Source organism: Stegodyphus dumicola, chromosome 2 (genome assembly GCF_044657685.1).
Source record: "Stegodyphus dumicola isolate Sdum_Otavi_A_Nest chromosome 2, ASM4465768v1".
NCBI lineage: Eukaryota > Metazoa > Arthropoda > Arachnida > Araneae > Eresidae > Stegodyphus > Stegodyphus dumicola.
Window position 1 is genome coordinate 253,092,575 of NC_140769.1, and position 12,764 is coordinate 253,105,338.

Below are 12,764 nucleotides of genomic sequence, written 5' to 3' on the forward strand. Positions count from 1 at the left end.
AATCAATAGTTGGTAGAGCCTCCATGAGAGGTAATTACAGCGGGGACCCTCTGGGGCATACTTTCCACAGGTCTTTGTATGACAGCTAGTGGTATTTTCTTCCACTCGGCGTGGAGAAGACATAGAAGTTCCTTCACCGATTTTGCACGGGTAGTGCACCCCTGAATTCGGCGATGCAGCTCGTCCCAGAGGTTCTCGATAGGGTTCAGGTCTGGACTCTCGGCAGGCCAGTCCATTCGATGAACTCCATTGGCACCATACCAAGCCTTGGTTAACGTCGAAACATGACAACTGGCATTGTCGTCCTGAAACTAACAGGGGTCCAACCCGTAAAACTGCCACAACGTAGGAAACACATTGTCATCCAAAATAGTGCAGTAGGCATCGGAGTTGAGTTTACCATGAATGGGTACCAAGGGTTCCAGCCCATACCAGGAGAAACACCCGCAGACCATAATTCCACCTCCGCCGAACTTGACTGTTGGCCCAATGCATTCTGGCAGGAGACGTTCTCCAGGTAGACGCCAGACCCAGAGCCTTCCATCCGAACGGTAAATGTGAACCTTGATTCGTCACTCCAAAGAACCCGTTTCCACTGATCTACGGTCCAATTTCGATGTGCTTTGCATCACATTAACCGAGCAGCGCGGTTGGACTTTGTGATCAAAGGCTTATGGGCAGCAGCACGACCATGAAAACCAAGCAGATGTGCTTCCTTACGGATGATATTCATTGAAACAATACTCCCGGGTGCCTGTTGAAACTCCTCGCGGATGAGGGCCATCGGTTCGGTGTGGTTCTTCCGAATTTCTCTCGACAGCTATCGTCGGTCTCTATATCACAGTTTCGTTGGTCTGACGACTCGGGGCACATTCCGACAGTCACCGCTCACCTTCCACTTTATCACATAGGCCACTGTCGATTTTGGGTACTTCAGATCGCTAGATATGTCTCTTATGCATCGGCCACATTTGGGATACCCGATAATTATACCTTTCTCGAAATCAGAGAGCTGCAAACTGCGAGGCATCTTGCATGCGACAAAAGCCGATGCTGTTTCCTACACAATATATACCGGCGGAATCTGTGACGTACCTTAGGACCGCAGATATCGTCATTTGCATAGGTGTCCAAATACTTATTGGTAGTCAGTGTATAGCTTGGTCTATAGTTGCCGATATTTTAACTGTTACGCCGGTAGAAAGTTTTGAGCCAACTTCGCGTTTCATCATTTGTATAACCTTTGGCTACTAAGTTTAAATTGCCTTGCATTTATGTTACAGTTCTGATTTAATAAACCGGTTTGTTAAACCATCGCAAGACTTTGCAGCTCTGTCAGACGAAGCGATAATTCGCTCCAAGTATGTTAGGAGTTTGGACTTAGTTTCTGCTGCCAAAAACGTAAAACGTTATATATTATTACACACAATTCAAGAAAATCAAAGGACGACTATGCCTCAGCAATATTATTCTCAACTAAAACATAAAATCTAATTAAAATTGCTTCAGAAGGAATCTAGTGCTCCAAAGATATAAAAAAGGAGATTTCTGAAGCAAAACAAATTAGATAAAATATGTAATTGTCAGAATTCAAAAATACGACACTTGATTGTGAATCTCATATTATGCTGTTTGCCTTGCTTAATATTAACTTTTATAGCGTTCGTTTTACATAGAGACTTCAATCAATGTCTCAACGTTATGACTTTAAGAGAGTGAATGGCTTGGCGATAGTTGCTCACCTGAAAACTGATGGATCACAAAGGCACAAGCAGTGAATTTTAATGGTGTGTTGCAAAGTGTGATTTGTCAAGTTTGGAATCGATGCCAAATTTCTAGGGCTGTTAGTAGAAAACATAGTTAACATCATTTGGGCGCAATAACAGAAACGAACGATAATATTCTATCTTTGGAATTATAATAAGAAATGTCAGTTACCTGCAAAAGATTTTCTGAGCTGTAGGACGAAACATGTTAGCCTAAAAATACTTGAAATCTCCTTCATCAGAATGATTTATATCCATGTGGACCTGTAGTTCGTATTCTCTTCGCCGTAGAAATTGAGCGGAAAAATATTGCCTGTTGGGTCTGTACAGTGTCGGGTTCTTTTTTTGTTTCTTGAATCGCCTTCATCAGAATGATTTATACCCTTTTGGACCTGTAGTTCGTATGCTCTTCACCGTAGAAATTGAACGAAAGAACATTGCAGTTGGGCCTGTACAATGTCGAGGTTTTTTTCATACACTAATCAAGATTTTGGATGGAGACAGATGACCGTTTCCCTCTAAAATCTTTATGAAAGGAAGTAACACAAGAACTAATCCCAATTTGGGGGGAAAGAAAGGTCACAAAATCGAAGCCGAGGATTGCTGATTTCGTTATAGATAAGCGGATTCATACGCCATCCAAAATAACAGTTTGATGAGTAGAAGATAAAAATCCTTGGGCCTTTGATCTTTGCCGCGTGCTGAAGGTATTGGCAACGTGCTTTGTTTAATGACCAACAACACAAGAAGTCACAGATATTCTTGATTAAGACTAGGTTTTGGAGCAGGAAACCAAGCCTATGGCAGCGGCCGGCTTTCTGACTCGATCTGAATCCGACAGAATATGCACGGGATGCTCTAGGACAACGCGTTTCTGATTGGCCAAGGCTTTCTTTGTTTCTTCAACAACTATAGATTGCCCTCGTAGAGCGGTGGAAACAATTTCATCAGAGTGTTCTGCATCACTTTATAAATTCTATTCCAAGCAAATGATTAACTGCTTTACCAATTCGGAAAGGCCACAGACCCTATTAATATAGCATACAATCTTAAAGAATGATTTTAATTTTTTAACTTCTGGATACTGAAACATTTGAAAGTTCAACAATTGCTTGAAAAACAATGTTTCCTCTTAAACTTGTAAGTTTCTTATTTTAGACTGATTTTGATCTTTACTAAATTTCTTCTTTCCATATTTCTCACTAAAATACAAATTAGTTTATACTGTATTTGAGCTGAAGTTTTTGGATCTAGAGAGAAAGAGCGAGCTTCGAGCATTCGCGATGAGTGGTTAAATTTCTGCCAGCTCTAGCTAAATGCAGTTATCTGGGCAATGTATTCTCTAATTGCCGATATTCTAATCTACTCACCCGTAGATTATTTCAGCCAGCTTGTCGCTTAGTATTCAACTGTTTAGTCGTAGATTACTGATCAACGTTTAAATTGATTTACCTATTCTTATTTTAATTTGCATTGCCATAAGTAGTGGCTATGTGTAGCACGAGCATACCCTGGTGTTTTAAAAATTTAGTTTAATAAAAAATTGTTTAAAACCTTCTTAAGTCACTGTCGTACTATTTTAGACACAGAGATAAGTCACTACTTATTTATTAGGGTTATAGGGCTAAAGTTCCAACAACAGGCCACGTATAACCTTATAAACTGAATAAAATAGTTTATAAGCCAAAATTTTAAGGCATAAATTTGTAGAATTATAGAATTATAGAAATATATGCATTGCAATTTTTCTAAAAAAAAAAAAAAAAAAAAAAAAAAAAAAAATGATTGCATCATCTACATTTTTTTTCAAAATAGTGACTGATGTTTTGATTTGTTTTGAGCAGTGTAGATGAACGTGTGGGCTTCGCCGTGAAAATATTAAAGAGAGAGCTACAAACAGAACATCTCCAATACATTAACACTGCAATCTGAAGACTTCTTCAGAAAGACTTTCTGACATATCAAGAACTTATTCATACCATTCATTAGACTGTACATAAAAGATGGTGTTTTGTATTAGCTTATTCTTAAGAAATTCCATCAAACTGTCTGTGTCTATACTCAGACTGTCTTCATTAGTATCCCAAAACATTCCCAAGATTTTAAGTGTCTTTACAGACGGATATGGCTTTCAGAAGGACATTTTAAGTGGAAAACCATTGTGTTAAGTTTGAAAAATACAGTATTCTTTATTATGAGAGCTTAAAAAAAGAAGTATTTTGGAGTAAAACTTTCATGTTGCCATTATTTTGAAAAATGTATTCTTAAGTCGTTTAAGAATTTTAAATCTAAAAGTGGTTGTAGTACTAGGACTGAAACGTTTATAAAACAATAAGAAAATAAAATTAACTGGCAACTTCAGCATTTGAAAGTTTTCTTTATGCCACTAATAAAAAGCACAGTATTTATGCAGCATCTGCTTCAAGATTCTGCAGACATAACTGGCTAAACCTTATTTAAGATAGACTAATATTTTAAATCATCAGAATTAACATCCTCAAATAATTTCTTTTTAATAGAATAGATTATAATTTTATTCTATCCCTTAGAACAGTGGTCTCAAACTCAAATTCCATGCGGGCCAACACGATCTAGAAAACAGCTCATGGGCCTAATTTTTTTTCTAGATCGAAACAATTTTTTTTATCTAACACTTAAATTTCAATTACTAAATATTTATTAAGTAATAACAATAATGAAACAATGGAAATGATTTAAATTTATATTTATTTCCTGTCAGAAATATTAATGTTGATATTTTTAAATCTCTATTGGTTACGCTTTGGAATTCAAATGTATTGGTACTTAAATATTAAATTTTCAGACTGAAATTTATTTAAAATAATTTTAATATGCTAAATTAACCATTAAATAATTAAGAATAAACAAATTACGAATATTTTTCAAAAGGGTTTAAATTTAAGAATAAATAATGACTACCTACATTATATTTCTTTCACTTATTAAATTTTCATTTGATGCATATAGAAAAAGTACATATATTTGTGTGCAAATTATTAAAACCTTCTTTATTTTTTACTACAAATCTCAGCTATAACTCCTAATGTCGTTTAGAGTTTGCTAAAGTTTGTAACTTTGGAGAAAAATTATCAGAAACTATCTTCATCAGGAGCATCAGGAACATAGATGCTCATCGGCCAGTATGGCTCTTTTCATAGATTTATTAATTTTCAACTTCGAAGAAATAAAACTGTTCACATGCTTATGTACTTAAAAACAAAGCAATTATTTCTTATTGAAAAAGCCCGTGATTGAGGGTATTTATATTTTGACAAGTGCAAAAAAGATTTTAATAAAATCTGTATCTTCAAATCTTTGAATAAGATTTACATAACAGTGAAACTTTATTACTTCAATTATAGCTTTTTTAGGGCATTACCAACGTTTAATTTTAATAGCAGTGGAAATAATGCAAAACTGGCTTTAAAACCTTAAGCATTTCTTTAGATTCCTACCACAAGGATTAATATCATAATAATACTTACTAACTTATAGAAAATGTATTCGCAGACCGCTAGTTTGAGATTACTGCTTTAGAGAATATATTAACACGTATAATTCAAAGGTAATTAATTTTAAAGCATATGTTGGCATAATTCTTTTTCATTAACTTTATTATGTCATTTAATTTGGCAGCAAATCTCTACAAAAGGACGCAGTTGAAGACGTAAAACTTTTTTACCAGTACCGACCAATAATTACCTTGAATAGAAAATTGTAAGTATGATATTTTATTTTAACTGCATTCTTATGCACAATAAAATTCTTATACACTACGCACAGTTATTCACTATTCATAGTTAAAATCGCGGCAACGGGAAGAAGGCATCCAGTCGTTTCGATACTCTTTTGCAGATCATGGGAAAATACGCAAATAATTAACAAGGTAGCGCATACGCAGATAACCAGTAATGTCCCTTGGAAATTGTATAAGAGAAGAAAAAAGAAACACAATCAAGTATTGATATTGTAAATATTTGATCGTCGGTTTTTTTTCAAAAATACCTTACGTTATGTTGTAAAAGAAAACAGCAAATGAACTGAATATTTTCGTGCCCTTAAAATCTTTTTTGTTTTGATAAATGATGGAAACTCTAATTCCTCTTTACCGTTTCCCTTCAAGAACTTGATTGTTAATTTCTTCCTCTTCAGTAGATGTGGTTAGAGGTTTTAATTTTTAATATTCCGTCAGAATAATCTCGAACCGTCTTTTATGTTTTACTGTGAAGTATACGTTTTTTTTTTTCATCTCATTTCTGACACGTCGAAGTGAAGAAAGTTCTAACAGTCCACCGAAAATATAGTATTGCACTTTTATTTACGTTACTTCAGTTCCAATTGTTTTTGCCTAAATTATATTATGTCTTACTGAAGAATATGGCAATCATAGCATCAGGTTTCCAATTTTGATTACGGAATAAAGACGGCATTTCAATATTATGTATTATGTTTTAAAAAATACTGGCGCTCATGTTAGCCCGAATGTGGGCATAGCGACGTGAGTATGGAATAGATGGATCGAGGGGGAGTGAGCTTACTGTTCTTAGGATCTCAACGTTATTGTCAAACTTCCAAATAACAGACAGCTTTCTTGTGCGTGTATACGCCTGCTGCAGATCGTTTACTCAAATCTCAAACTGCAGTTCAAGAACTAAGTTGTGGTGCAAGCAATCTGTCTTCGCATGTTTCTGCAGCATCATTAAATTTTAGTAAGGCGTTCATTTATTTTGCTACTTCTGACTATGTCGGACAGGTACTGCGGCTGGAAATGTGTGCAAAACCTCACAAATGGAAGACAGAATGACATAACATCGTCTTTCAGGCGAATTCAGTTTCTGTATGCAGCATCATTATGATAGTGCCTGGATCGTACGATGTATTACGGCGATAGATTTAGTAAGTACTGCACCTTCATATTGATCCAGCATTTGGCGTTACAGTACAGGGTGCCATTAAATTTTAGTCTTACTCATGCTTAGCGCGCAATTTCGGTACATGGAAAGTCAATGCTTAAGTTCTGAGGTGTAAAAAACTGTCCCTTATTTTCAGGATGTGTCTGTGATAACAGCAAATAGGATAATACGTCAGCCTACATATGGGACTCATCGTCAATAGTTCTTAAATGGCATTTATATTCCCCTTCTTTCGAGGACAACGTATGCACAGGCTCTGCCGCCTGTTGAACACGTCTGACGCACAATTAATGATAAAATAAAAGGCACAGCAAAGACTGCAGTATTTGAACTTTGGCAGTACCTTAAAACAATTAAGGATGACATACTGCAAGCACATCCAGTACCTTTTCCTCTTTATTTTAGGCCGTGTAGCAGTAGTACTTACTGCCCATGGAGCTAAATGAAATGAGATTTTTTTCAACCTCCTGATAGTTGAAAAAAATCTGGAATTGTAATATTTTCACTTTCGATTATAAGTTACATGTGTACAAAATATACTCTGACGGTTTTGTCTTTCGTAGTGCTGCACGTTTAATGACCAGCAGTGTATTTTAATAACTTTGAATCATTCAATTTAAGAAGTATTTGTCAAGGAAGGTCTTCCAATCTAGAATGTTAACTAATTTAAAAATTATAGATTTTGTAAGAATATTATTAAAATTAGATGCTGTTACTCTAGAAGTAAGTCTTAAAAATTGGCATACAATGATGCTGATCCTCAGAGGCAATTTTCACTTTATCATTTAGCGAGCTTTTGATGACTGCTTTACTTTAGATGCTTTCACTGCTTCTCGGATAAAGATTCCCCAGTCTTTCAGAAGATTTAGAAGTTATACTTTACAATTAACCTGTCAGTCATAAAGTTTGAATTTCACTAATGTTAGTGCTAGTTAGTTATGTTAGTTAGTTAATGTAATGTAACATTAAATGTTAGTCAGTTAAGTAAAACAAGCTTCAATAAAATAAATATACACATGAATGTCTCTAATTCGAACTTAAAAACTCAGATTGACAAAATATTAATTAAGCGGTAGAGTCATTAGGTTATTTAGATGCTGGAGACGGGAAGAATGAGCAATGCCCTTGCCGGAACTGGAGCCTGGACCTCTCGAATACGCGCGGAGTGTGTCAACCATTACACAACGAAGGCAAGCCGGAAGGAGAGAGAAAGGAGTTCGATTAGAAATTTATTTCTTTTCATTTTTCATTGCATAAATTTACAACTAAAGCTGACTGGTATCCAAAGATTTAAGCTGGGCCATCGTAAAAAATCATTGTGCCATCTGTGTAATCAAGCATTATTCTGGAAAATCTTCGATACCACAGTTCTGGAATTTGAAGGCGACGAGCTATTTTACCTCAGCTTCTGTTTCCTCCAAGTTATTGAAATATCAGCCGTGAAGGAAGTAGGTCATGGAATAGAATAGGTAATAATCGAAAGTACAACATTTGTCCTAGGCATTGGATGTAACATCAGCTCGATTCTTTCAAGTATCTGAAAAAAAGGGGGAATGTATGGGTAGTATGATACTTAGCCCCATTGGCGTCGGAGAGCGCGAGCCACTGTTTATGAGTGTTGTATCTTCTGCTTCAAACCTACCAACTTTGTTGATAGTAGAGGTTGGCATTGACCGTACGATTGTTTGAAATGAATTCGTGGACTTCTTTCTCCAAATACCATTAGGTAAAACAGCATACCCTTGTAGTCGAAGCACCCACATTTAGCCATAGGTTCAGGAAGTAAAATCACTGCTTTTGTGGGCTATGGTTATTGAAATGAATTCGTGGACGTCTTTCTCCAAATACCAATAGGTAAAACAGCATACCCTTGTAGTCGAAGCACCCACATTTAGCCATAGGTTCAGGAAGTAAAATCACTGCTTTTGTGGGCTATGGTTATTGAAATGCTGAAATAACTTATATGTAACATTTCACTTCACCTTTCTTGATGAAACACAGTTTCGTTTTTCTTGTAACAATTGTTTCGATGAAACGTGGTTTCTGTCCTGATGAGCGCGTCAACAAACGTAGTATTTCTGGGAGTTTCGTAAAAACTTATAGATAGTCTTTTGAGTAATCCGACTTTATTTAATCGGGTACACTGCAAGAGCTCGCATCGACATTCTAGAAGTTATGTAGATAATGTAACACGGTACTCTGTATTATACTTAGATCACTTGATAATTAATTTCTGATTATAATTGTTAAATTTGCTACTAAAGGCTTGATGTACGCGGTGCGAATGTGCGAATACATGATTCATGACCTACCAGACCTCCGCTCTTCGTCAAAGTACCTGTTATATAAGTGAATTTTTCTGAACTAATTGTTTGTGTTATTGTGTTACGAAGAATGTTTCCCTTTTTCAGGAGCAATGTTTCTTGTAGTTTCTGAAATTATTTCATGAACCAATTTACAAACGTCTAAGGAAAGTTTTCTAATTAACCGATGTTGGCTGTTTAGTTTTAGGTGTTTAAGCCACAGACAGAATGACGAAATTAATAACTATTTTCAGCAGGCAAACAATCATTGCATTACCCTAACTCTAAATGCTTTCCACAGACTGAAAAGGTGAAACATGTGATTCAGCTACCGTTGAACACGCTGTGTTGCAAAACTTTTGATTTAGCGTATTATTTCTAAAATAGGTAATAAAAAATTTGATGTGCACGCCACATGACTTCCTTGTACGGAATATTAAATTATACGCATTTTTTCTTGCATTTTGTTTAAACTTATTGGATTTAATTATATCTACTTCGCCGACAGCGCATAAACCACAATAGAATAAGTGCATTCTTTAAAATTCACTGTATTTTTTTACCATAGCGACACTGACGCTAGGTTCACTTAACAGTATTATATTTCGTTCATATTATAACTCAGAATGCACAAAATTTGTATCATTTAAAGAATTATCTAATCGTTGCCGTATGTTCTATTCAAGTACTATAATAAAGCTAGAACGATGTATAAAAGAAATTAAGCAAACAAAACAAAAAAGAAACAGTTTTTCACAGACGATTGAATATTTCACTAAAAATTACTAATTATTAAAAATTAAGTAAATCTTAAACACTTATTTCCTCGAAAAAATTCCAGAAAGAATTAAGCATGATTTAAATCGCAATAATAAATGAAGGCGTTTATCTTTGTTGTTGCAAATCTACATTTCTCTAGATTGGCAACAACTTCACTACCCAGCTGTTTCAAATCTAAACAAGCAATGGCCGCCATCAAAATAGGCTTAGCGGCACTTAAACAACTTGTTGATAATTTTAAAAATATTGCATACAGATTTACTAAAGGCATAAAAACCTTAACCGGAAGATAAAAAAAAACATAATTCAATCATTTTTAAAGAAAAAAAAAAGTACAATTTACAAACATATAAGAATAAAGAAACTGAGATCACTGAGCCGGGTAACAGAGTGGATATATTTATAAATATATTTATATACGTTTGGCGAAGCCGATTGAAACCAAAATACGAGGTGCACATCTACATGTTATAGTAGTCCTATATACAAAATTCCAACGTTCTGAGGCTACTCGTTTTTGAGTTATGCGAGATACGTACGTACTTACGTTCGTACGGACGCCACGAAAAATTCTCTTCAGAATTCATTTTAAAGCAGTTTTTTAGTTTTTTTGGAGGAAAATAGTCTTTTATTCTGTCCTTACGTACAGATATCACGCAAAAATATCGTTAACTTGCATTCGAAAGCGATCAAAGCGGATATTTTCGTTGAAATATGCTGCCTGAAGCTTTTCGCGATTACAATACTTCCTTTTTACTTCGTACAAGGAAGTAAAAACCACTTCATTCAGTAAGTCATTATGAACAGTATTTAGGACAAAAACCTTTGTGTTAATTAGTTTTATCTGTACAATCTCCTCTGTCTAAAGCTTGTAGAAGTAAAAAAAAAAAAAAATATTTTTCGTAAAGGAAAAATATTTTTAAGCAAATAATTTGATTACGCTTTCTTTTTTAGAAGAACTGCAGAGTGGTAAATGATTAGTTTTTGCTAATAGTGTTGAGTTATTATACGTATATTATGTTTCATATTAGTAATTGCACGTGTTTCTTTCTTTTCTGTTTTAATGAAGAAATAATGCTTTTTGCTTCCATTTTTTATTTTGTTTTCGCTATAAAACTTTGCATAATAATAGTTGTGTTTTCATTTTTGTCTTTTACTCATTCCATAATTTATACTTTAACCAGGAGCCATTTAGAAGAAGTTTTAGAGGTTTGCAATCAGATCAGAAATACAGAGTTCCGAGAAGTTATGGTGAAAAGGCAGTGTTGGTGTTGTCTTTATTACTTCAAAATTCACTGTAACTGTGAACAGGTAATCAGTTTGAGAAAAATACAGAATTTGCATTTTCAGGCATTTGTTTTAACTCTTACACAGTTATAATTACTGTAAATAACATTGATAGATACTAGTTATCCAGTGTTTTCAGCACAGTCAATATAGTATGTTAGAGGTAAAAATTGCAGTTTGTTAATAATTTTCTGAAGAATTAGTAAAATAGCTCAGTAATGTTCATTTTATAAGAAGATAACTGGAAAAACTATTCAAGAAGAAAAAAAAAGGGAAAATGAAATAGTTAAAGTACACAAAAAGGCAAAAATATGCATACTTATAAAACAGAGTTCTTTGATTATAAGAATGTAGCAGTAAATATGATGTCATAAGAGCCCATCAAAGTAAATATAGTATTCTGAAATGTATGGATTAAAGTTATTGCGAGCATTGCTGCTTGTGGGGCCATTCAGAAATGTAATGATATAAGTGAGCCCCACCTCCTTCAAAAGAAACGGCACAGTCTTTCTGGCCAAATTCTTCCATGTAGACAATGATTTAAATGCCTTGTCAGGAGGCACGTTAACTCTTTCGCATCGAGAGAGGGCAAAATCTCAATTCCCCAAACATTGAAAACGCCTGTATCTAAGAATTTCTCCTGGAATGCTTTTCTTTCCCCCATGACAAGTTGAATACTACAGCGCTAACAATAGCCTTACTTAAGTAAAGCGAGAACTTCTTTTTTAGACGCTTTGACACTGTATGAAGTTCCCCCTTGGGACGGGATTGCAACTTCGGACATCAAAAGCTAAACACTGACAGTAAACAAAGGAAAGGAAAGAACAAAGGAAACAAGGAAGCTACTAAAAGTAGCTTCAAAAGAATGATTGACATGTGATTTAACAACACCTGAAAGCAATGAGTAATGCAGTAACGTGATGGGGGAAAGCACTGAGTAGGAAATTATTCAGGCGTTTCGGGCGTCCAGCCGATGTCTGAATGTTTGGGCGTTTGGGGCGACTTCGATGCGAAAGAGTTAAATGCAAATGTGAGTATAATATAGATCTCAGGAATTTGGGTTTCAGTTGATAAAGAATCTCCGTTTCTGGCTGTTACTGGTCTCTCTTTTAGATGTTAAATCACAAAAAGTTTTCAAGACACATCAAGCGAAATTAAAGAAAATGGGAAAATTTTCAGTCGTAATATGGAATTAATTTTATATAAAAAGATTCTGTGGCTATAAAGGCACCACATCAAATCAGCTTTCAAAATGCACTGAGCTTTCTCGTTTGAAAGAATGGCGAAAGAAAGTTGTTCACGTGATATGAGATCACTTTTTCATTTCTCTAAATACATACGACGCCTTAGCTCGAAATCAACACCAAATTAAAAGCTGAATTCTACCGATTTTTTAAACCAAGAGAACAATTTTTTCTGAGAAAAACGACCTTTATGTTCTCGTCATGATTAATGTATTTGGCTATATGTTTAATGTATACGTCATGATTAATGTATACTATGATAACTTCCGGATAATCTATAGCAGTGTTTCCTAGACGTTTAAACATTTTAAACATTAAGATTCCCATACACGTGGATACGAGTTACTATGACCCACAAAATAAAAAGACGGATGTGACGGAAATTTCTAGAAAAGAATAACATAATAATGAAAGAAAAAAAATCTGAAAGTTTTCAGATTTTATATTACG

General features: G+C 34.8%; 1 protein-coding gene across 1 annotated transcript in view; it reads left to right on the forward strand.

The window, feature by feature from the left end:
• Positions 1-12,764, forward strand: part of LOC118203494 (mechanosensitive cation channel Tmem63-like) — a 68,625-nt gene that overhangs the window by 38,639 nt on the left and 17,222 nt on the right. The window contains exons 9-10 of the mRNA XM_035375779.2: positions 5,424-5,504; positions 10,968-11,094. Of these exons, the coding sequence (XP_035231670.2) occupies positions 5,424-5,504; positions 10,968-11,094 (208 nt within the window). The remainder of the gene's footprint in view (positions 1-5,423; positions 5,505-10,967; positions 11,095-12,764) is intronic.